General features: G+C 39.6%; 1 protein-coding gene and 1 long non-coding RNA gene across 4 annotated transcripts in view; both read right to left on the bottom strand.

Moving 5' to 3' along the window:
* MYRFL (myelin regulatory factor like) overlaps positions 1-27,260 on the bottom strand; it is a gene marked incomplete at its 3' end in the record, with an annotated part of 118,681 nt that overhangs the window by 72,182 nt on the left and 19,239 nt on the right. For all 3 annotated transcript variants that reach the window (XR_014233561.1, XM_082351570.1, XM_082351571.1), the window contains exon 2: positions 12,654-12,744. Coding sequence is in view for 2 of the 3 variants with exons in the window: in XM_082351570.1 (XP_082207696.1) it covers positions 12,654-12,744 (91 nt within the window). The remainder of the gene's footprint in view (positions 1-12,653; positions 12,745-27,260) is intronic.
* On the bottom strand, positions 15,322-21,761 carry LOC309609811. The gene is made up of 2 exons (XR_014233596.1): positions 17,495-21,761; positions 15,322-16,472 (listed from the first exon to the last, which is right to left on the bottom strand). It is a non-coding gene; the product is annotated as an uncharacterized lncRNA (long non-coding RNA).

Genomic DNA, 27,260 nt, shown 5'->3' with positions numbered 1-27,260 from the left:
AAATGGAAGGACTCGTTGAGCACATCCAGGTGAACAAAGCTCCCAGGATGCGGTGCAGGATTTACAGAGCTCATGGTTGGATGAATCCATACACGAGCTCCCCCTTCCACCTTGAGATGATCCTTACTGAAAAAGAACAGATTGTTCCTAAACCAGAAGAAGAGGTTGCACAGAAGAAAAGACATCCTAGAAGAGACTGAAGAAATGAAAACTTATGGCCCGGGAATAAATGCTGCAAAAACATAAACGCAAATAAAAGCAGACAAAAAAAAACTCAAGAAAGAAAATATAATCGTAGTAAATTATATGTGAACACACAATGATAGTAATGTAATCCCTGAATATAAACCTAACCAAAACTTCTTATACAACTTTATGATATTGGGAGGCTGGGGATAGAAGTGGGTGTTGGATATGATATAAGAAAGTTAAATCCTCCTGGAAGATGATAGTAAGTTCTTAAGATGTATAAAGCAAGAACAGCAATATAAAACATTATTCAGATAAAAGGTGGTAGAAACATCTAAAAGAGTTGGAAAGTATCTGTCTCTGGGAGAGCCAAACTTAGGGACATGGGGAGGAGCAGGGCAAAGGATTACTGGTTTTCATTATAAGCCGTATATATGGCACCATTCAACTTCGTATCACTCTACGTGTATAAATCTACAAATTAGGACTTCCCTGGTGGCACAGTGGTTAAGAATCCGCCTGCCAATGGAGGGTAAACGGGTTCGATCCCTGGTCCAGGAAGATCCCACATGCCGTGGAGCAACTAAGCCCGTGTGCCACAACTACTGAGCTTGCACTCTAGAGCCCGTGAGCCACAACTACTGAGCCTGCGTGCCACAACTACTGAAGCCCGCGCACCTAGAGCCCGTGCTCCGCAACAAGAGAAGCCACCGCAATGAGAAGCCTGCGCACCACAACAAAGAGTAGCCCCCGCTCGCCGCAACTAGAGAAAGCCCGCACGCAGCAACGAAGACCCAATGCAGCCAAAAATAAATTAATTAATTTTAAAAAAATCTACAAGTTAAATTTTGTGATTGACTCTGTGATCTCACAATTCCACATTCAAGGTTCAAGGCAGTTGTTTACTTTCCTTTACATTTGCGGCACCACTGAATTCAATAATGTTAATGAAAACTGAAAATCACAAGCAAATTATCAATACACTCGAGAAATATGGCATGGCACATCACAGACTGGAATGCATGCTCCACCCAGCAGGTCCTTGTGGAGAACCAAAGGTCCCTGTGTTGAGTAGCAGCAACATGTGTTGGTGGTTTTAAAATGAGAATTTAGAAGTTTAAATACTTTCCTTACAGTTTACTCTCCCTTCCCAAACTCAGTCTGGCTACTCCTTTATTTCATTGCATTTCATGTTCAATGCGTTTTACTGTATTGGGAGAAATTTTGCATTCTTTTTCAGAAAATTTCACGTAAGATTTAATGATAGCTACCTTCAAAACTAAGCAAATTGTTTAAAACAAGGGCAATGATTAACCTTAAGAAAAACACTGTTGCCTGAGACTGTTTCTAAGCAGTTAACTCCTCCCTACTCACAATCATGATGTCAGCAATGCACATTAGACTGTTTTGGGCCTTCAGTGCTCTGAAGTTTCCTATTATGCTGAAGGGATTTCCATGAAGGGACCTAGAAATTGACAGAACCATTGGTCACTCCTTGAGGGGCTGTCTCTATCTCTACCTTCTACAGGAAATGGTTATAAAAATCAAGAAATTCTTATAGAATGATTTTATAAAATGAATAATTTGCTTTCTAAATCCCTTCCTCTCAGACACATAACTTGCTTTTGTTTTTTGGAGGATGAATGGCAAAGTGTGGTCTCCTGGGGGTTGAATGCCATGCAAACCAAAAGGAGTGCAAAACAGACTTTTCTCTCCAGCTGGTTGAGGTTATTAGCACATCCATGACATCTGCATGCTGCACCCAAAGCAGCCAGGATTTCTTTCAGATTGCAGCCAGGCTTGATCAAGGATTTACTGAGTACCTAGTACTTGCTCATAACTCTACTAAACACTAGGCAGGACTGCAGGACTCACAGTATTAAGACACAAGGCTTCCTGTGAACACCCATCTGGGACTATTCACAATTCAACAGTCCAATCCTCAGTTTTCTCCAATGACTCCCCCGGGGTCTTCACATACAAATCACACCTTCTCTAAAGCTCTATTGCACAGTGATATCAACTCAGCACAGTGCCTGGTACAGAGTTATTACTTAATAAATATGAATTACTGCTTTTTACCTGACATATGGCCATAAATATGTTGTTTATATAAATTCATATATCAAGAGAGGGCATTCCTGACCACCAATCCAACATGGTAGCCTTCCCCCACCCCTCACTTTCTACTCCCTTGCCTTACACTTATTTTTCTTCATCTTACTGAATGACTTTATACTATACGCCATTGTCTTTCTCTTCCCACTGGAGTCGCATCACAACAACGGAGCACCAAGAGTGAAGGGATGGGAATGGCTCTCCCCAGGAGCAGGTGATAAGGAAATGCATTGCCTGCTGAGAACTTAAAAACAATACTTAAGTCCACAGAAAGTCAATCTGCTGTTTATCATTATTACCACACACCACCAACTCAAAGAAAAACGCCTGGGTGCCCTGCAGGGCAGACTGCTTTCCACCATATTGCCCTTGGTAAACTATTAGCAGGAACTTATCTGTTTTGTTCACTGTTGTACCCCATCACCCAATTACAGCATAAAAATAGTTGTTACTGAAAGTATTTTCTGGGGCTTCCCTGGTGGCGCAGTGGTTGAGAATCTGCCTGCCAATGCAGGCGACACGGGTTCGAGCCCTGGTCTGGGAAGATCCCACATGCCACGGAGCAACTAGGCCCGTGAGCCACAACTACTGAGCCTGCGCGTCTGGAGCCTGTGCTCCACAAGAGAGGCCGCGACCGTGAGAGGCCCGCGCACCGTGATGAAGAGTGGCCCCCACTTGCCACAACTAGAGAAAGCCCTCGCACAGAAACGAAGACCCAACACAGCCGTAAATAAATAAATAAATAAATAATTTAAAAAAGAAAAAAAAAAGTATTTTCTCCAGTTTTTCATGTGTATGATTCATGTCCTCCCATGCAGACATTCACTTAAGAGCGTGTCTTAATACTGTGTGTGTGTGTGTGTGTATCTCCTGCATAGTGCCCACTGGTGAGCACGTAGTAGGCACTTGATAAATACTTGATCAAACTTGCATAGGGTTTGTACCCACTACCCGGAAGTTGGGATGGGAAAGGGCCTTGGCAGAAATGTCATCAGTGAATAAAGTAGCCCAAGAAGATCATTTCATGACAGGGCAGTGGAAGCAAGAAAAGCAAGTTGCCACCCCTCCCCTTCGGCTCTATCTTGGCAAACTGCAAGAGCCCTGACCCTCTCACCACTCCCCCCTGCTGCTTTAGAAATAGACAACCTTTATGGAGGACCTACTCTGGTCCAGGCACTGAGCTAACCCTTGCAGGTGTTGCTTCATCTAATCTCTGCTACCACCGTGTGAAAAGGTACTATTACTGCCCCTACACCACAGGCAATGAAACTGAGGCTTGATGAGGTTAAGTAACATACCCGAGATTATTCATCTGGCATCTAGTCAAACTGGAGTAAAGTGATCTATCACCAGAGTTTATGCTCTAAAGAACACAATGTTTTCAATACAGCTATTTAAATATCCTAATCAAATTAATTACTATAAGTTATTTCATTTTCTACAAAATCTTTAGAATCTAGAAGTCACTGGTAATGTTTTCGCCCAGGATTCTGTTTAGCTTTTCTCCTGCAGCATCCGTTTGAACCCAGAAATCAAACCAGTCAATGAACTCAGCCTTTAACAAGCTCATCTCATAGAATTATGCGGATTACCTCACTCCGTTTCGCAACATCACAGTAAAGAGTTTATCAGCCCCACTCTACTGGTGGAGGAAGTAAAACATGCAGCTGGTCATTGACGCCTAACTCATTTTTCCTTCCAGCCTCAATAAGATATGTCCTAAGTGAAACCCAGAATATTAGATGCTTAAGCTCAACCATTAGAATGAAATGAAATGAAACCTGGAGTTGATTCCTCACGGACCTAATATGTCTCTAGGTTCCCCTCCTATGAAGTCACCCATTCAAACTTGTGATTAGCTGTCACCTCAGTGTCTTCAGCTAGTTCCCTCTTACCCCATCTGCAGCACCTCAAGGCCAGCCTAAACCTCGGTATACTGTCTACCCGCACTGAACACACTCAAACCAAACTGTATGACTTGGTCTGGGACTTGGGAGGTGGTCGGGAAGGAGGCATGTGCAAGTGACCTAAAGTAGGGCTTCTCAAACTGTAATATGCCTGTGAATCCCATGGGGATCCTGTTAACACTGCAGATTCTGATTCAGCGTTTTGGGGGCGGGGCCTGAGGTGCCACAGTCCTAGCTCCCAGGCGATGCTGCTGCTGCTGCTACAACCTGGCCTGCACTTTGAGTAAAGGAAGGAAGCAGGTGAATCTCTGGGCATTTCTGAATGAAACAAACCTGTCTTGAAGATTCACTGGTGACTTTTCCAGAGCCTTCCTTCTTCTACACACACACACACGGATACACACACAGACAGACACACAGACACACATGCACACAGACACACACAGATACACACACAGACACACACACACGGACACAGACACACACACACGGACACACACACACGGACACACACAGACACACACACACACACACAGACACACAAACACAGACACACACTTCTTGTCCTTTTTCACCGCAACCTCCAGGAATTTATGCTTTCCCCTAAATCTCTAGCCTCCCGCCCTCCAGGCGGCACTCCATACCTGGACATTTCCCGGTGTGTCCAGCCACCACAGCTCACCTGTGTGCCTAGTAGGTAACAAGCTGGCTAACCTAGGGGATCAGAGAGGACTTTTGCCTGCTCCTACTCCTCCTGGGCAGACAGCTGCCCTGGACTCCACCACGCAAGGAAATACAGGGTTAAGAGCAATTGTCAGGAATCTTCCCATCCTGACAGAACTGCCCCTGGTTCAACATACCAATTAGATTCAAACGGAAGGATGAGAATGTCCTGAGCAGCACATCCCAATGCTCATACGTGGGTACATGCTCCCAAAAGGGGCCCATGGCCACATAAGTTTGAGAACACTGCATAACGTTTCCCTTTCCCAGTTGCATATTAGCACAGCAAAGGCCCTGAGAAGTCCTGCAGTAAAGAAATACATTTAATTTTGTTTAAGCCAGTGAGTCACATACTTATTACTGATCATGGAACTTTTTTTCCCACAGCATCTCGGGGGACCAGTTTTCCATAGAGCATTTAGGGACATCTGTTTCACAGAGCCAATAATTCCATTTTTTAATATATTTGAGATTTGAAAATCTGCCCATGAGATTCAAATTTGCTCCTAGAAATTTTACAGCCTAATGTTCTCTTAAATAGCTTAAAGGGTTGTCATTGATACTTTTAAAAGGCAGAATTCATGGGCAATATAGTAGAGAGGAAGTAACTCAGGCTTTGTAGTAAATTCATGTTTGAATCCCAACTCTGCTATTTATTAGCTGGGAGCCCCAGCAAGAAAACCTGTATCCCAGCGCTGTTGTGAGGAATGCAACTAACCTGCAAAAAGAGAGCCTGGTATTTAGAAATACTCAACACTTGGGGTATTTGAATACATTGTACAGATGCAATGATCATTGGACCAGCCCAACAAATCCATGGTCACAGACTGGGACTGTTTCCACTTGTTCTCTCTTGGATTTCTATTGCAGCTCCACTTAACTGCATGCACCTGAGCCGTTTTTATCAGGCAATAGCAGCTTATCTGATCATAGGACTTTTCTTTAACGGGCCTGAACTCTGACAATCTTTGCAAACTATGGCTCAGGATCCATTCTGAGTCACACCTTTTGGCAGATAAATGTAGACCCACTTAATGTATTTCCCTGAGAGTCACGGAGTCTGAAACATCCCCTAAAACATCAATTAATCCAAAAGACAAATGTAGAAGAAAGGGCAGGTGTTCTAGAGCCAGGCATATTTTAATCCCAGCTTTGCCACTTATTGACATATGAAGAGTTACTTAACCTCTTTGCACTTCAGCCTCTTCATGTGTAAAATATGGATAATACTGTGCCTACTTGGAAGAGTTGATAAGAGAATGAAATGTGTAAAATCAAATATGCAATTAAATGAGTAAATATGTAAAGTGCAAAGAACAATGCCTAATACTTGGTAAATACTCAACAGTATTAACTCCTTCCTCTACCTCACTTACAAATGCCACACACCCACTCCCAAGGGTAGAGAGTGAATCTGATTGGGCAAACCATGTCGGAATCTCAGTAGCAATCGCCTATAGGGAGGTATCTCTGGTCTTGCTGGAAGGACCATTATTATCATGGAGACTAAGATCATATGATAGATTTTTGAACTCCCAGGTAGAAGGACAGCTCTTCGAATAAGACTTAAGACTTGTTCACTTTTCCCCGCAAACAGCTAAAGTACTTTATGCCAGTTATAAAAGTGATCCAGATGATTAAACAGAACCCTGATGGAATCAGGTCTACCTTCTTTCGAGGAAAAGTCTTGTAGGGGACAGAAACTGACAACTTCTGGCAGGTTTTTTGTAGGCAGAGATGGTAAGGATATACCCATTGCCCACCCTTCTCACAGGAATTCATGGCAGCTGCGTGGATGGATTGAGAGGAATATGAAGGCAGGCACAAGGGCGATTAGTGCCTGGGTTCAGCCCATGCAGTGCCTGGAGCAGAAGAGCCAGCTCAGAGTGTGGGCTCAGACATGTGGCAACCCACCAGTTGTGTGTGTGTGTGTGTGTGTTTAACTAGCTTGCAAAATGTTGAGCCTCCCTTCTTCCCCACAGTCATTTTGGCAAGGATGTTTTTGTTGGCAAAGAGCAGCAAGAGGCAGGTACCAAAATACCTGCAAATAGGTTTCCCCATTACTATTGAGATTCACATCTTGTTCCACTCTCTGTCTTTCATGAGGGAGAGAAGGAAGGGCATTTACAGAAATGTCAAGGTAGGCTCAATAACAGATGGAGATGACAGAAGAGGGTCAGTGAACTTAAAGACAAATCAATAGAAATTATCCAGTATAAACAACAGAGAGGAAAGAAAAAGATTGAAAAAATTAACTGAGCCTCTGGGACCTGTCTACCATATCAAAGATCTAACATTTGTATCATTGGAGTCCTAGAGAGAGGAAAGAAAGACGTTGGTACAGAAACATAAATGTGAAGAAATAATGGCTAAAAACTTCCTAGAGGTAGTAAAAAAACAAAAATTTACAGATTAAAAAACTGAGCAAATCCCAAACAGTATAATCTCAAAGAAAACCATGCCCATATCCAGCCATGTTATAATAAACTTGCGGAAAACCAAAGATAAAACAGTATCTTGCAAGTGGAGAAAAATGATATATTACATACAAGGGAACAATGATTCAAATAACTGCCTATTTCTCATCAGAAACCATAGAAGTTGGAAGACAGAAGACAGTGCTGAGAAGAAAAGAACTTAACTGAGGACTCTGAATCCACAATCATTCCTGAGGACTTTGGCATTCCTTTCACAGTAATAGATAAAAGAAGTAGACAAAAATCAGCAAGGCTATAGAAAACTGGAAAAACAATGTCACCCAACTTGACCTAATTAGCATTTATAGAACACTTGACCCAACAACAGCAGAACACACATTCTTTTCAAGTGCACATGGAACATTCACCAAGATAGACCATATCCTGGGTCATAAAGCAAACCTTAACAAATTTAAAAGAATTAGAATTATATAGAGTATGTTCTCTGTCCATAATGGAATTAAACTACAAGTCAGTGACAGAAAAATACATGGAAAGTTCCCAAATATTTGGAAATTAACACAATTCCAGCCACCTAGGTAGAGTTAAAGAGGATGTCTCAAGGAAAATTAGGAAATATTTTAAGCTGAAAGAAAATCAAAATATAGCATATCAAAAATTGAGGAAGGCAGCTAAAGCCATATGGAGAGGGAAATGTATAGCATTGAATGATTAAATTAGAAAGCAAAGGATGACTTTAAATCAAGAACTAAGCTTCCACCTTAAGAAACTAAACAAAGAGGAGCAAACTAAAGCAATCGGAAGGAAATAATGAGTAGAAATTAGTGAAATTGAAAACAAACACAATAGAGGAGATCAATGAAACCAATAGATACTTATTTGAAAAGGTCAACAAAACTTATACATTTCTAAAGAGACTAATTAAAAGAGAGAGAGAGAGGAAAGTGATTACCAATATAAGAAACAGAAGAGAATATCAGTACAGACTCCTTAGAGCCTGTAAAAGCCTATAAAAACATAATAAATACTATGAACAATTCTTTGCCTATAAGTTTGACAATGAAATGGATCAATTCCCTGTGGAAAAAAGAAAACAAGCTACCAAAACTTATTTAAGCAGAAAGAGATAGCATAAATAGTCCTGAATTTATTGGATAAATTTAATTCATAGTAAGGTCTTCCAACAAAGAAAGCTACAGGCACAGAAGAGTTCATGGTGAATTCTATCAAACATTTAAGGAAAAAATAAATTCAATTCCACACAATCTCACCCAGTGAATTTAAAGGAGAAAACACTTCCCAACTAATTTTAGAAGTCTATCAATATCCTGATATCAAAGCCATAAAAATACAGTATAAGAAAACTGGAGACCAATAGATGCAAAATCCTCAAAGTAATTTTAGCAAATTGAATCTGGCTATACATAAAAAGATAATACTTTAAAACTAACTGAGGTTTATCCCAGGAATACAAGATTGGTTCAATATTCAAAAATTAGCAAAGTAATCCACCATAATAACAGACAGGGGAAACAAACATATGATCATATTAATAAATACAGAAATAACATCTGACAAAATTCAAGAGCCATTCATGATAAAATAATTCTCAGCAAACTAGGAGTAGAAGAGAATCTCCTTGACCTAATAAAGGGGATTACAAAAAAATCTTACAGCTAAATCATACATAATAATAAAAAATTGAGTGATTGCCCTCTAAGATCAGGGACAAGACAAGGATGTCTGATCTCTCTATTTCCCTATACAGCATCATAGTCAAAGTCCTACCCAGTTCAATAAGGCAAGAAAAAATATTCAAAGGCATACAGTTTTGAAAGAAAGACATACAACTGTTCCAATTTGCAGAAGACATGATTGTCAAGATATAAAAAGCCAAGAAATCTACAAAAAGCTCTTAAACTAGTAAATGGCTTCATTAAGATTTTAGGGCCTGAGGGCTTCCCTGGTGGCGCAGTGGTTGAGAGTCTGCCTGCCAATGCAGGGGACACGGGTTCGAGCCCTGGTCTGGGAAGATCCCACATGCCGCAGAGCAGCTGGGCCCGTGAGCCACAGCTACTGAGCCTGTGCGTCTGGAGCCTGTGCTCCGCAACAAGTGAGGCTGCGGTGGTGAGAGGCCCGCGCGCCGCGATGAAGAGTGGCCCCTGCTTGCCACAACTAGAGAAAGCCCTCACACAGAAACGAGGACCCAACACAGCCATAAATAAATAAATAAATAAAATTTAAAGGAAAAAAAAAAGATTTCAGGGCCTGGGAATTCCCTGGCAGCCCAGTGGTTAGGACTCGGCACTTTCACTGCTGGGGCCCGGATTTGATCCCTGGTCGGGGAACTAAAATCCCTCAAGCCATGTGGCCAGACCAAATAAAAAAAATTTTTTTTTTAATTTAAAAGATTAAAAAAAAAAAGATTGTAGGACCTAAGCCCAAAATATAAAAACCAATAATAGTTCTGTATATTGGCAATGAATAATTGGGAATTAAATTTGAAAAAAATTTAAAAACCACTATTACTTACAATAACTCAAAGAAAAACATAAAACATTTAGGTGTAGATCTAAACAAAATATATATAAGATTTGTATGCTAAAATTGTAAAATGCTGATGAAAAAAAAGCAAAGAAGGCCTAAATAAATGGAGAGGTATACTACGTTCATGGATTGGAAGACTCAATTTTGTGAGGATGTCGATTTTCCCCAAATGGATCTCTATACTTAATACAATCCTAATCTATACCCCAGCAGCACTGTATAGATATAAACAAGCTGATTTTAATATTTATGTGAGAAGTCAAAGGAATTAGAATAACCAAAACAATTTTACAAAAGAAGACAAATTTGGGGAACTTACACTATATGGTTTTAAGACTTATGATAAAACTACAGTAGTCAAGATAACGTGGTACTGACAAAATAACAGATATATAGATCAGTGGAACAGAATAAAAGAGTTTAGATATAGATCCACACAAATATGGTCATCTGATTTTTTACAACAGTGTAAAGACAATTCAATAGAGAAAGGTTATCCAGCAAGGGATTCTGAAAGTAACTGGACATGTATATACAAAGAAATTAATCTCAACTTATATCTCAAAACTTATATGGAAATTAATTCAAAATGGATCATAGACCTAAATGTAAAACTAAACTTTTAGAAGGAAACAGGAGAAAATCCTTGGGAACTTAAATTAGGCAATATCTATATTTCTTAGATATAAAGAACAAACCACATAAGAAAAATTTGATCTATTGGACATCATCAAAATTTAAAACTTCTGCTCTGGGAAAGACATTGTTAAGAGAATGAAAACATAAGTTATAGACTTGGAGAAAGTATTCATAAATCACATATCCAATAAAGTTCTTATATCCAGAATATTTAAAGAATTTTCTAAACTCAAAAATAAGAAAACTTTAATTTTTTAAAATGGGCAAAAAATTTGAAAAAAGACTTCACCAAAGAAAACGTATGAATGGCAAACAACCACATGAAATAAGGCTCAACATCATTCGCTGATAGGAAAATGCAAATTAAAACAAAATGAGATACCACTATAAGCCTATTAGAATATATAGCTAGTGGTAATGTAAAATGGTATGGCCACTCTAGAAAATTTGGCAATTTTTATAAAGTTAAGCTTCCACTTACAACATGACCCAGCAGACTATCCAAAGTATTACCCTAGAGAAATTAGAACTCTTGATCACACAAACACCTGTGCATGAATATTTATAGAAGTTATTCATAATTGCCAAAAACTGGAAATAATCAAAACGTCCTTGAATGAGTGACTGGATAAACAAACTCTGTTACAACAATCCAACAGAGTTTTTCTCAGCAATAAAAAAGAATGAGCAAAGACATTATGCTTAGTGAGAGAAACTGGACTCATAATTATATATACCATATGGTTTCATTTATGTGACATTCAGAAAAAGCAAAACTATAAGGACAGAGAAAAGATCAGTGGTCACCAGAGGTTAGGGGTGTGTGTTGGGTTTGACCACAAAGTGGAAGTGTAGGGGGAACGTTTCAGGTGAGGGAACTGTTGTGTGTGGTAATCATGGCAGTAGTTGTACAACTCTATGAATTTGTCAAAACTCACAAAACCATACACAAGACAAAAATGGAATTTTATTGCATGTAAGTTTTTTAAAAGAAAGCTGGTGGGCTTCCCTGGTGGCACAGTGGTTAGGAGTCTGCCTGCCAATGCAGGGGACACGGGTTCGAGCCCTGGTCTGGGAAGATCCCACATGCCACGGAGCAACTAAGCCCGTGAGCCACAACTACTGAGCCTGCGCGTCTGGAGCCTGTGCTCTGCAACAAGAGAGGCCGCGATGGTGAGAGGCCCGCGCACCGCGATGAGGAGTGGCCCCCGCTTGCCGCAACTGGAGAGGGCCCTCGCGCAGAAACGAGGACCCAGCACAGCCATAAATAAATAAATAAATAAATAAATAAATAAATAAATAAAAAGAATAACACTTGTTGTTCACTATAGATTCTACAGACATTAAAAGTATAAAAAGGAAATATGATGAACAACTTTATGCCAGTAAATTCAAAACTTAGATGAAATATACAAATTCATTGAAAGATATAAACTGCCTAAGTTGATAACTACTAATTGATAACCTGAATTGCCCCATATCTATTAATGATATTGAATTGGAAGGTGAGGGCCTTCAGATTAAAACTAAATAAAACAAAAACAAAAACAAACAAAAAACTCCAGGCCTAGCTGGCTTCACTGGTGAAATCTGCCAAAGATTTATAAAAGAAATAAGACCAACTCTACTCAAGCTCTTCTGGAAAACAGAAAAGAAGGAAGCACTTCCCAGTTCATTTAATTATTTCATAATTTAAAAAACACCAAATGGAGGGACTTCCCTGGTGGTACAGTGGTTAAGAATACACCTGCCAATGCAGGGAACACGGGTTCGATCCCTGGTGTGGGAAGATCCCACATGCCGCACAGCAACTAAGCCCGTGGGCCACAACTACTGAGCCTGCGCTTTAGAGCCCACGAGCCACAACTACTGAAGCCCGTGTGCCTAGAGCCCATGCTCCACAACAAGAGAAGCCACCACACCGCAACGAAGAGTAGCCCCCGCTCGCCACAACTAGAGAAAGCCCACGTGCAGCAGCGAAGACCCAACGCAGCCAAACATAAATAATAAATAAATAAATTTATATTAAAAAAAAGTCAAACATTAAAAAAAAAAAAACGACCAAATGGAGAGCAGCACTCTCATTACTTACAAGGCCGCCAAATCAAAATCATTGCCCAAGAACTCCTCCAGCAGACTTGTATCCAGGGTCGGGTTCCCCAGAGTGCCACTGGCCCCTTGAGCTGCAAAGGCAAATTGAAAATCTTGAGATTCATGAACTTTTCAGAATGGCTGATCGCTAAAATTTCAAAGCAACTAAATGGCATAATGCATTTATTGAGAGTGTGGTCTTTCTTCCATTCAAATATTTCCTTCAGAAATCTTTTTAGATGTTACCCTCCTCGAGCAGCCTTCCCTGACTGTCCAAGGCTGGTTTAGGTGCTTTTTTATGTGCATTCATTAACACCATGTACTTTGCCTTATACACTATTATAATTGCTTGCTTTGGTGTTTGTTCCTCTATCTAAAGTCTTTAAGGGCGAGGACTGTGTCTTTCTTATTGTATCCACAAGGAGCTATGTTATGAAAAAGGCAGCAATTAACATTTATTGGCTAGCTGGCTGGCTGGCTGGCTGGATGAATGGATAGACTGATGATTGGCTATTGGTCTGATAGATTACTTCCAGTTAAGTTCAGCAAGAAGTTCAATATCTTGCTTCACATTTTTGTTAGACTTCCCAAAATGCAACACAATAGTTTTGTCCTTTTTCTTGATTTACAAAATGAAAATAAGCTTATTGGTTTCTTTCTGACCATAACAAAGACACTAGAATTTTTAAAGAATATAAAATATAGGGACTTCCCTAGTGGTCCAGTGGCTAAGACTCTGCGCTCCCAATGCAGGGGGCCCAGGTTTGATCCCTGGTCATGGAACTAGATCCCACATGCTGCCACTAAGAGTTCACATGCCGCAACTAAAGATCCTGCATGCTGCAACTAAGACCCGGTGCAGCCAAATAAATAAATAAATATATATATAACAAAAAAAAGAATATAAAATATAAAAATATGTTATAAAGAAGACAAAACAGGGGCTTCCCTGGTGGCGCAGTGGTTGAGAATCTGCCTGCCAATGCAGGGGACACGGGTTTGAGCCCTGGTCTGGGAAGATCCCACATGCCGCGGAGCAACTAGGCCTGTGAGCCACAACTACTGAGCCTGCACGTCTGGAGCCTGTGCTCCGCAACAAGAGAGGCCGCGACAGTGAGAGGCCCGCGCACCGCGAGGAAGAGTGGCCCCCGCTCGCCGCAACTAGAGAATGCCCTCGCACAGAAACGAAGACCCAACACACCCAAAAATAAATAAATAAATTAATTAATTAATTTTTAAAAAGTAATAAAATGCAATACCTGAACACTCCCCTTAAAAAAAAAAAAAAAGACAAAACAATCTTTCTTTGCAGATAACATGACTCTATACCTAGAAAAGTCAAGAGAAACAACTGACAATTAGAAGTGATCAGAAAAGTCAATAAAGTAAATGGTTAAAGTCAAATATAAAAACTAATTATTTTTGTATATACAAAAAATAACCAATCAAAAATTCAGATAAATATAATGAAAAAAAAAGAAGATTCCATTCAAAATAACAAAAAGCTTAAAATATCTAAACATATATTTAGGGACAACATTTTTTTTAAAAAGCTAATAAACTCTATGAAGGGTCATAAGAAGAGATTTCAATAAATGGAAAGAACTTCATTGTTCTTAGACTGAAAGATTCAATATTGAAAAGCTTTTACTAGACATTATTTATGATGTCTACCAAATACACAGTCATTTTCTGAGAACTTTCCCCTTACAAAAACAGTCTCCTGCAACCTTTACAGGCACCTGAATCAGAAAGAAAAAATCCATTGGTTGGCCAGTGACCACTTCAGTTATTTCTCCCAAAATTTAAACCAATAGACTTTAAAGCCGGTGGTTGAGATTAAGTCACTTAATAGCTACGGCAGAGGCCTGGAGTGATAGTCTAAATATTTCTGCCAGGTCCTTTACCCAGGTCCTTCATGATTTTTTATCCTTAATAAGGCTGGTTGTTCCCCTTCTACTCTAATTACATGACAAAGTCCTGTATACATCCAATAAACCCTTTTGAATTGGTTTGTATGTTATCTGAAATCAAATAATCCTCAAGAAAAATGTTCTGAAGTTCATCTGGAAAAATAAATACATAAAAATGACCAGAAAAATTAGGGAGGAAGGGGGTAAATAAGTACTGAGAAACACACAAGTGAACACATCAAAGGAACACAAATGAGTCCAGGATATATCAAGAAATATTACATATATATGGAATATATATATTTTATAATTATATAAATATTATATATATATACACACACATGATAGATGCATGATAAGCATATCCTTTGACACTAAGGAGGAAAGATTCATTATTCAATAAATGTTGTGGGGAAAATTGATTATATATTTGGGAGAAAAAAAACCTGGATCATTTTCCTGCTTCCACACCAAAACTGCAGATAGATCAAAGATTTCAACATAAATAAATGAAACCATAGAAAGAAAACACCAGTGACTATTCTTATGATCTTGACATAAAGAAGGTTTTCCCAAGCATGGCATGAAAGCCAAAAACTATTTTTAAAAAAAGATTGATACCGCGATGAGGAGTGGCCCCCGCTTGCCGCAACTAGAGAAAGCCCTCGCGCAGAAACGAAGACCCAACACAGCCATAAAATAAATAAATAAATTTAAAAAAAAAAAAAAAAAGATTGATAAAATTTTACTTTATCCTTTTTTGAGGGGAGAAGAATTTTTCACATTTTACTTTGAAATAATTTCTATCCTAAAGAGAAGCTACAAGAATACAAAGGAAGTCACATATACCCTTCACTCATATTCATCATTATTAACATTGTGTTACATTTGCATTATTCTCTCTGTCTCTGTCTTGTCTCTGTCTCTCTTTCTCTTTCTCTCTCTCTCTCTCTCTCACACACACACACACACACAAAACACACAGATACACACCCACCTATACATACCATTCTGAACCATTTGAGGACAAGTGCCTTTACCCCTGAATACTTCAGTATATATTCCTATGTACAAAAACATAATCTTCACAACCACAATTAAATTATCAAAATCCGAAAACTTAACATTGACACAGTTTTATTGTACAATCTACATTCCATATTCAAATTTTGCCAATTGTCTCAATAATGTCATTTATAGCATTTTTTTCTGGTCCAGAATTTAATCCAGTATAACATAGTACATGTAGTTGTCATGCCTCTTTAGATTTTTTTTGAAGTGTGTAGGCTGTTTTACAGAACGTCCCTCAATTCTTGTTTGCCTCATATTTTCTCAAGGTTAAATTCAAGTTTTGTATGTTTGGCAAGAATATTACACAAATGATATTATGTCTCTCTTAGTGCCTTATATCAGGAGGATCATAGTGTCTCATTATTGATGTTAATTTTCATCCCTTGGTTAAGGTACTATCTGCCAACTTTCTCCACTATAAAGTTACTACTATTCTTTTTGTAATTTGTGGCAAGATACTTTGAGATTGTGCAAATATTTTGTTCCTCATTAAACTTTAATCTAACAGTTTTAGTATCCATTGGTGATCATAAGCATTTTAATCCATGAAAAAAGTTAAAGACAAACTGAGGAATATTTTCAATATACATGAAAAAGAGTAAATATCCATAATATCCAAAATGTTCTTTCAAATCAATGAGGTAACAGCTACACCCCAATAGAAAATAGTAAAGGGCTTTAAAAGGCAGTTCATAAAATAAAAAATCAAATTGGTTAATAAATGCACAAAACATGTTAAACATTACTAAGAAACAGAATTTAAAATATGAGAAAATTTTCTTTTTGCCTACCAAATTGGCATATACTCAAGGAATTAATAAAATCCACTGTTAATGCTGATGGAAATAAGATAACCCTCTTATGCACTGCTGATAGAAGTATATATTAAATAATCTGTCTGAAAAGTATTTAGCATATATTTCCAAAAGAAATGAATGTGCGTACATACTTTGATCCAGAAATTCCACTTAATACACTTATGATAATACACTTAATATAATAACAGAAAACTGAGAATAAATGACCCTTTTTTTTTTTAACATCTTTATTGGAGTATAACTGCTTTACAATGGTGTGTTAGTTTCTGCTGTATAACAAAGTGAATCAGCTATATGTATACATATATCCCCATATCCCCTTCCTCTTGCGTCTCCCTCCCACCCTCCCTATCCCACCCTTTTAGGGGGACACAAAGCACCGAGCTGATCTCCCTGTACTATGCAGCTGCTTCCCACTAGCTATCTATTTTACATTTGGTAGTGTATATATATGTCAGTGCCACTCTCCCACTTCATCCCAGCTTACCCTTCCCCCTCCCCGTGTCCTCAAGTCCATTCTCTACATCTGCGTCTTTGAGAATAAATGACCATTAACTGACATTCATTCAATGAAATATCAGTACTCTGCAGCCATTTAATAAATTCTACAGCGTTTCAAGAGAAGGTGGCTTGCAAAATCTTATACCCACCCAATTTGTTTTCAAACGTAAAGGCAACAGACAATTCCAAAATTTAAAAGTTAAGGGTATAAAGCCCCCATGACTTCCTCTTGAAAATAACTCCTTGACAGTGAAATTCAGCCAAGCAAAAAATGAATCAAAAGAAAGAACTCAGAAATATAGAAATCAAAGAGGAAAAACTATGATGAACAGTGAATTCATATAAATATAGGATTTAAACTGAATATCTGAGGGAATTATGGTTGCAGATCAAAATGTAAAAGTAATAAACCCTTAAAAAGGAAAAAATATCAGCAACAAAAATTAGAAGGTAGGGCGAGGGAAAATGGGAAGAGATGTGGTATTAATCATCTTATTATTCATATCTCAGAGTTCATCTTCATTACCCTAAACCTGAACCATTTAGTAAAAAAATAACTATTCCAACTTTGTAGTAACTTTTAAAACCCCTTTCTTAATCTTGGAAGACTCCTTTAGAACTGATACCTCTAACAGTAAAGAAATAATTATTTAAATTCTGTAATTCCTTCAGTTTCCCTTCTTTTTATCCTATTAAATTCAACTAAAATTAATATTTTATATTATATTTAATATTTTCTTTAAATAGTGCATGTGAGCTAAGATCCATTTCTTACAAAGTTATTTCTACTATCTATCTAATTATCCATCCTTCTATCTGTAGCTATTCATAGAAAGATGATGAAATAATATTCCACCACAGCTGACACTAGTTAGATGGTAGAATTTAGAATGAGTTCTCTTTTTTTTTAAAATCCCTATTATACACTTTGGAAAATTATTTTGCACAATTTTGCACAATTTTGAATAAAATGATTTTCTAAAATAAGTAGGAAATCAAATTGCTAAAATAAACAAAAAAATATAGAAAAAGTCTAAACTGACAAACCCTGGAGTAAATAGAGAAAATTTCCACTCATGACCATCCCCCTACCCTTGCATAAAAGATAAAAGTACCAATGGCATCATGGGTCATGCTTCTCAAACTTTAACAAGATGATAATTCCTCTGCCATTTTCACAATTCTGGAACACAGACAAAAAAGAAAAGTACCCAAATTTTTTTATGAAGCCAGCATAAAACTGATGCCAAAAGCTGACAGAGATGAGATGCATAAAGAAAACTACAGACTAATATCATTTGTGAATAATATACCAAAATACTAAATAAAATGCCATCAAATAGAATTTAACATTTCCATTAAGAGAAAAATTCATCAAGAAACAAAAAGATATGAAAAAAAAAAAAGAAACAAAAAGATAATTCAATATTGGAATTCATATATCAAAGGTAAAATAGTATTTGACCTTCTCAACTGATGCCAAGAAGGCATTAAACATTCAATATTGATTCCAATGAATACATGCTTAAGATTATATATATTTATACACATACATATACACATATCTATATCTCTCATATATGCTTAAGATTATATATATTTATACACATACATATACACATATATATTATATATATTTATACACATACATATACACATATCTATATCTCTCGTATACATATATGTGAGAGAAAACCTACATTAAATAACAGCATCACGTTCAATGGTTAAAAAATTAGAACTATTTCCGTTAATATTAGAAATATGTATTTTCATTACCTTGCTATTACACAATATGTCAACACCCCTAAATTAATCTATACATTTAAAACATCCACAATAAAAAATATCTTAAAATAACAAAATGATTCTAAAGTGTAATAATGTAAAAATGCCCAGGAAAATAAAATCGAATAGGATCTGAAACAACTGGTATTTTTTTGGCTTTTGCCAACAGTGGTAAGCCAAAAGTTTTTTCTTTCATCGTAATGAAATCTGAAATAGATTATCGATAATTTAATAAGAACTTTATTAAACTTTGTGGACTTTTTTTCCAGGTATAATTTAAATATGCAATACTTCAGCTGTCTACCCTGCACACCCATATCCCTCATGTAATCCAGAGCCTTGAATTCTTCCCATGGGTAAGGTACCTTTGCACTAGATCCCTGCACTGGTTATAGGAGGTATAGGAGGGCCATTTCATCTTTATCTTTGGGCTTGCTAATTCATCCAAGGGCATTAAAACAAAATTTTAAAAATCTTGAGCACTTCCCAAATGGTAAAAATTGATGGGTGCCAGAGACAGGTGGAAGGGAGGGAGAAAAAAAGAGAAGGGAAAGGGAAGAGAAGAGAGATTGCCAACTCCATTCAGTGACATGAACTCAGAGGGAAATGGATGGAAGATATTTTTAAAAGTTGAGATGGTCAGAAATGACCTCATAGTGGAGTTTTGTCTTGAGCTAGCCTTTGAAGGAAGAAAGAGCAAGACAAGCCTCATTCATTCTTTATTAAGCACCTACTGTATGCCAAGCACTATACAAGGTTCTGAGGACACAGCCATGAAAAAAATTAACATGATCCCCTCAGGAGGCTTGGATTCTAACGGAGGGAAAGGTAGCAACAGTGGGGAAGGACTTACATGACATATGAGAAACAATAAATAAACAGGATCTTTTCGGGTGGTGATGAAAACAGAACAGAGTGGCATGATAGACGGTGGGGGAAGGAGCTCCTTTCAGTGTGGAGGCCTTTCTCAGGAAGGAGCCAGCCATGCAAAGATCAAGGGCAGAGCATGCCAGGTAGAGGGAACAGCACCGCAAGAGCCCAGGGCTGGACTGTGCTTGCGTGTTTGAGAAACAAATCAGTCCAGTGTGGCCAGAGAACAGGAGCACGGGGCGGGGGGCGGGACGCGGGGGGAGAGGAGGTGGCCAGAGCAACGAGAAGCCTTTGGAAAGTGAAATAATATGCTTTAATATGCTTGTATAAAAGGTCACTCTGGTTGCTTTGCGGGAAAGGACTATAAGGGAAAAAGAACGGAAGAAGGGAGGTCAACTTGAACACTATCGTGGTTGTTCAGGGACTTTCAGAGGGAGTCTGGAGTTCTTACTCTGGACCAAGCAAAAGGAGAAGTACTTTGCCCGACCTCATCAATCCTCATGACAGCCCTAGGGGGTGGACATTAATATTATTCCCAGTGTACAGAGAAGGCAAAGTGATTACACAGGTTAACTAGCTTGCCCAGGGTTACACAGCTAGTAAGTGACCTGCAGGGAAGCCAACGAGACCTACCCTGGTTCTTGAGGGTGTTCTCACCCCCAGCCCCATTACTCCCCCGCCCTCGCCCCGTGTTCCTCTTCCTTCCCCAACAATGCCAGCCAACTGCAGAAAAGCAACTTGCCTCTACTACTTCACTGGGCTTTGGTCAAGCCAATTGCTAAGAGAAGCAGATGGAGGAAAAGATCTGTTTAGTTTCCACTGAAGCCCCTGCTGGTGTCCCATCTGCTTTATACAGCACCACTCCCAGCCCAACAAACACATACACACAGTTCCCCACATACAAGTAGGAAGTGGCCCGAAGATTCTCAGACCTGACCTTTGTGCCACTTGCTTTACATCACCCACCCTCTCCAACCTCCATCCCCAGGTAGAAATAAGAGATGGTCCACATCCACCCTCTCCAACTTCCATCCCCAGGTAGAAATAAGAGGTGGTCCACAGCATCCAGGACCTGCCCGTGTGGCTTGTGCAAACCTCTTAATGAACAAGGAGAGATGAGTCCTGGAGTAGCTGGCTTTCTCTAGGACTCCAAAGTCACAGCTGTGCTTTCCAGACCCTTAGGAAATTCCTCAACAAGATAAATCCACAGTGTCAGATAAAACGGTTTTCAGGAGGCTCTGCACACACAGGGCAACTCTCAAAAGCCTCTTAAAATAAATCGCATGCTTTTAAAAATAATCACTTTGCTCTAAATGTCTTAAACGCTGGTTTATAACACCCAAACCTGCAAAGAGTGTGTCCTCGGGCATCCCATCCCGTCAGGGAGGCTCAGTTTCAGACCTCAATTCCACCCTTTTCTACGTTTCTCTCTGTGGCTGGGAAGGGCTGTCACAGTCTTGCTCACAAAAGCAGAAGCTACCCAGGCCTCCGGGGAGTGCCAGAGAACTGCTCTAGGAAACAAGGAACCCCCTTCTTCACCCTAGTTCTCTGCCTTCCCTTCCAGGCACGCAACAGCTGCAGAATGGTCACCTGTCCTGTACCCTTGGCCTTAGGCAGACAAGAAAAAAGTACGTGGTTATGAGGATCAATCCACCAGGGACGCCACAGATAAATCTAAGTTGCATCCGCAAGACCCGCTGACAGACATACACATGCCTTTGGGGAAACAGGGCTGTTCCAAAGGTATGGATAGGGTGTGCCCAGCAAGGACCTCCCTTTCTGCTTCCCACACACCTGCCCAGCCACCACCCCCCAGTCCTGTGTAAGGACACTTCTTGTTTCCACCCTAGGGACTCCCTTCCCACATCACTTCCCCAAACCCAGACACCCCCCTCCCTTCTTTATCTACTCTTTTGCCCTTTGTGCCAAAACAGCACTGCCCAGAGTATTCAAACGACAGGCAAGATGACAAAATTTGTCTGTTACAGCAGCTCTAGGTTTCTTAAAGATTCTAAAAAGCCACAGTGAGTGTCTCCCCCTTCCCCCCTTGATTGCCCTTTAAAGTTAAACATAAAGATAGTTTCCCTCTGATGTGCCAGTGCTCATGAGGAACTGGAGCAGAAATGTTCATGGCTATTCCAAAGAAGAAGGAGGAGGGGGGAAGCAGAGGAGAAGTTGGAGGAGAGGAGGAGAAACCAGACACCCATTTGCTAAGGTTACTTTTGTCTTGAAAATCCACTGAAAATAAAACTGGATTTAAAATCTAATGTCAGTGGTGAGAGCCACAGCCCGTTCAGTTAGCTAGTGAAGATAACATTTTCCCAGAGACATTTCCAATCATTAAAAGACTAATTGTGGGCTTCCCTGGTGGTGCAGTGGTTGAGAATCTGCCTGCTAATGCAGGGGACACGGGTTCGAGCCCTGGTCTGGGAAGATCCCACATGCCGCGGAGCAACTAGGCCCGTGAGCCACAATTACTGAGCCTGCGCGTCTGGAGCCTGTGCTCCGCAACAAGAGAGGCCGCGATAGTGAGTGGCCCCCGCTTGCCACAACTAGAGAAAGCCCTTGCACAGAAACGAAGACCCAACACAGCCATAAATAAATAAATTAATTAATTAATTAAAAAAAAAAAAAGACTAACTGTTTCACTCATTTATTCAGCACTGACTTAGAGTTCACCATGTGTCCAGGAATAAAACTGGGGACGAGTTCACAGTCCAGCAAAAGGGACAGGAAGATCGGCCGCAGCAGCAGAGGGTGATAAGTGCCGGGATGGCGGTGGGCATCCTACTGCAGGAGCCTTTCTGTTAGGCTGGCCGGGCTGGGGCAAGGGCTTCCTGCAGGTGACACTTGAGAGGAATTTTTAAGGATAAGCAGAAGGTGATTTTAAAAAACATTCCAGGAACTGAAAAGAGTATGTGCCAATGAATTCATGGAGTCAGCAGCAGGACTCCCGTGGAAATGAGTGTGTGGTCTGGCCAGAGCTGGGAGGCAGGTGAAGAACGTGGCACGGACAGAACACCGCCCTTCATGGACCCCACTGCAAGCTCTGGGTACTTTTATTTCAGCCACTGTAGAAATTACATGTTGCGCGTCTGTTTCTCCACTCAACTTTAAGCCCCTCCAGGGTAGAAATTGCCTCTTTTTATATAGATCCTACACACTCAGGACAAGGCCTGGAATGTGGTAGTTATTCAATAAATATTGAATTTCTCAGATGAGTAATAACATTTGAATGGATAAATGTGATTATGAATGCTGGAAGGTGTATCTGGAGAAACTGGCGTATCTCAGAAACCTGATCATGAAGGTTCATAGGTATCAAGGTAAGGAATTTGCCTTACAGGTTATGAAGACGTTGCAATTTTTCATCAGACATTATCAGGTTTATATTTCTGAAAGGCCTTTCTGCCTGCTGTTGGGAGTGAAGCTGGGTGAGACTAGAGCAAAGAGACTAGTCAAGGACACTGCCAGCATTAGCCTTCCCTCACTAAATCACCCAACACACAATCAACAGGCACCTGCTATGGACCAGGCACAGTGCCAAGTGCTAGAGACACAAAGACAAGGGTGCCTTAGTAGTTAAGGGTCCTGGTTCTACAATCAGGCCTGAGGTCAATTCTGGCTGAAATGTTTCCCAGCTGTGCAACCTTGGGCAAATTACCTACCCTCTCTGTGCTTCAGTTTCCTTATCTATAGAATAAGGATAATAAGAGCATTTTCCTCATGGAGTTGTGAGGATTAAATGAGATAATGCATATAAGGTGCTTAGCACAGTTCCCAGCTCAATAAATACTACCCTTTGTCATAACCATCAGTTGCTGTGCTCAAGAGGTTCATAAACCAGTGAGAAAGACTGACATAAAAGCATACCGTGGCAGCTCGATGTGACAGCTGAGTGTACACAGAGCATTACGGGTCGCCTAAATGACTCAACAGGAGCAAAAGGTTGCCAGGTAAAGCTTCCAGGAACAGGGGTCCATGAGGCTTGAACTGTCCTCAGGGGCAGATCCTGGGGCCTTGAATGCCATGAAATTCTGATCTGGTGCAGTGGAAGTGGGGTCAGGAAGGTGGAAGAGTGTAGTGGTGTGCTCGTACAAGCTTGGGCACATCTCTTCCCAACTCCATATTTAGAGTTTTCACATTAGTAACTTGAAATCGGCTATAGTGGGAAGATTTACACCATGGAAATTGGTAAATATTACAAACTGAGAATTTCTGTCCAAAGATTTGGTTGTTAAACATTTACCAGCATACCCCTGGATGTGAGTAGTATTTGAGAGGAGAACCCTACTGGACTTTGTTACTGATTGGATTCTCCCATCTCTGTTTTGGTGGCCGGGTAGGAGTTGGTGTTGGTGCCTTGAGATAGGAAACAGGAGAGAGTTGGCTGAGGAGCCTGGAAGGAGCTGGAGGGGTTCATCTGCTCCAGGTCATGTCATGTCAATCCTGTTTTTGCACTCTTGGAGAGAGAAGTGAACTGCAGGGCACTGCCTCCAAGAAAACCTCCACCTAATGACCTGGAATCCCAGGAGTCTCCCCAGTCTTCCTTGTATAAGTAGTCCTGCATTGATTCAGGAAGAAGCTAATCAGTTCTTTCAAGCAGAGTTAACATGACCCATTGTTGGAAACAGTGACCAAATTAAAAGACTGTCTCTGGACTTTAACATGATATGAATCACCTGAAATTTACATGCCCGATACTCACAAGATAAAATGAAAATTAACCTTTATTCAACTTGAGTAAATAAATGGTTCAAGCACATTGTGTAACAGGATGGCAACACCCACATGGCTTTTCAATAACTGTCACAGATGCAAAATTCTAGAAAGGATTGCTGAACACTTGGCTGCTGGCCTCTGAGAACAGCAGAAGACATCCAGGAGCCTGCAAGTGCCCACCAAGAACTAGTGCTATGGAAAAAAAAAAAAAAAAAGAACTAGTGCTGTGGATGGACTTCATCTGCTTTCCTGACAAGCAGATTAGGAGCCTGTGCATGAAAATGTATATCTTGATTTCAACTAGACACTTAACAAAATTGTCAATTCACTCATCCAATAATAAATATTTAATGAAGTGCGTGTGCTAGGCACTGGGATACAACAGTGAGCAACACTCAGTCTTACCCTCAAGCCAGGGGACGGGAGCACAGACAGGAAAAAGGCAGGACTAACACAGTGTGGTACATCAGGCCCAGGAGACACATAAGAGGGCCTTCCAATCCAACTGGGGGGAGGGCAGTCAAGGATGGCTATACTTGTAGCTAAGACGGAGAAAGGTAAAGGAAATTACATTAGAATTAGGTGAATTTGTATCTGGGAGAACAACTGAACCCTAGCATGCTAACCCGGAGAAAATCCTAAAATGTACTATAAAATGACTCTGCTCTCATCCTTCTCAATAATGCTATTTGTGATTTGGACAAGTATAGAAAAGGCAAACCTGCCACGTATGCAGATGGCCTGAAGGAGATGAACAAGGTAAAAATACAGTATAAAAGAGTCAGGTCACTAGAGATTGTCACACTGAGTGAAGTAAGTCAGACAGAGAAAGACGAATATCATATGATATCGCTTATGTGTGGAATCTAAAAAAATGGTACAAATGAACCTATTTACAAAACAGAAATTGAGTCACAGGTGTAGAAAACAAACTTATTTGTTACCAAAGGGGAAGCGGGGGAGAGAGAGAAATTGGGAGATTGGGATTGACATAGACATAGTACTATACATAAAATAGTTAACTAGTAAGAACCTATAGCACAGGGAACTCTATTCACTACTCTGTGATGACCCATATGGGAATAGAATTTTAAAAAAGAGTGGATATATTTATATGTATAACTGACTCATTTTGCTGTACAGCAGAAACTAACACAACGTTGTAAATCAACTATACGCCAATAAAAAAAAAAAGTCAGGTCAAATCTTGGCGACTGGATTGATGGCTGACTCTGACACGATGAAATTTAGTAGATTAAGCGTTCAGCTTTCCATTGATTTTTTTCCATTATGTAAATATGAGATGGGGAAACTTGGCTTTTGCGTAAATAAGTGATAAAGACATCAGTTTAATTTTGTCATCATGAAGAAGTATTGGGGAGACAAAGAAACTAATGTAGGGTTATAATAATGAAAGCACTGAGGACAGAACTGGGAGGGTAAGGTCCCTGTTCCTCTAGGCACAAGTCCAATCTTGATGACCTGGGCCCCATACCTTAAGAGGAATGTCGACAAATAGTAGGGTGCCAGGTGGAGATCCAACAAAGCAGGAAAGAATCAGAAGTAAGCCACATGAGAGATGGTCAATGGAGAATAATAATAATAATACTTGGTAAATTTGTTGAGCACATTTTATGTACCAATACCTTGCTAAGAATTTTACATTTACTTTCTCACTTAATCCAAACAATAATTTTACTGTCAGGTAGGTCTAGTACTACTCCCATTTTTCAGAAGAGCAAACAGCCTCAGCAAGCTTAAGTAACTTGCTCAAGTTGCAATAACACAGTTGTTATTGCAGGGGTTCTTACTGTAGTGTTTTCTACTATAACATAACGTACATATTCCTGAACCACCTTGCCTTCTGCAAAATCATGCAAAATAATGAAAGAAAGTTGGGTTGGAGCAAACCAGTCAAAAACTAATAAAAACAATGACATTCCTAATAGAAATTTAAAGGACACATCAAACTATAATTAATATTGTTAAGTACTTCAGAAAATATAGGAATTTACCCTTTATAAAAAGGTTGTTGGAAGAGTTATGGTTGCTGAATTATGAGGGCAAGGGAAGAGGGAGGAGGCCACTGAGATTAGGATAACTGGTTTAGATCAATTACATTAGAACCTATCCTTCCTGGGCTCAAGGACTCTCCTCCTCTGTCTGAACAGATTAAGCTTCTGTCAGGAGGAAAGAAGGTGAAACGGCTGATGGTGCCTGCCATTTATAACTTAGAAATATAGATCTAAGATCTTTCAGCATTAACATTATTACAATTCCATGTGACTGTGTCCTGTATTGCTTTTTCACAAACCCAGCATCGCTCAGTGTAAATAATAAATGACGGCTGGTTGGCTCGGTACCTTTGAAGATCTGCCCTTGTCGCACAGCTTCTGGGTGAATAATCTAACAATTGGTAGGATTTAAGGTAGGAGAGGGAAACGGTCTGTCTACTGCATTAGGTATCTCAATTTTCATGAAAGTATTTCAGTGTCTTCACTAGCTGATTATCAAGTTCATACTTCTTCTCCTTTTCAATTAATTATTTAAAATATAAATTAAGCAAGATCCTCTGGCCTTTCTGGGAGGCTGGGGATTCATTTTTCCAGGAGTTTTGGAACCTTACAACTGAGCCTCCTCCCAGCCCTTCGACATGAAGGTTAAACTTTTACGCTTTGTCCATTTTCTCTTCAAAAGCACATACTAATGTTAATACATACAGGAATAATAAAACAAAAGAAGAGAAATAAAACATAATCAACTGAATGTTAACCAATATTGATTTTTAACCATGGAAGACAAATTTGGGAAACTGAAACCAAGCACATTTCTTTTAAATGGTATAGGAATTCATCAAGGACTCTCATTTATTTTATGCCCAGGGTTTGAAGAATTATTGTTGTGATTTGTTCTATTAGAAAGTCT

The sequence above is a fragment of the Balaenoptera borealis genome (assembly GCF_965194805.1).
Source record: "Balaenoptera borealis genome assembly, chromosome: 13".
NCBI lineage: Eukaryota > Metazoa > Chordata > Mammalia > Artiodactyla > Balaenopteridae > Balaenoptera > Balaenoptera borealis.
The sequence above is the reverse complement of the archived record's forward strand: the minus strand, read 5'-3'. Positions and strand labels throughout refer to the sequence as shown.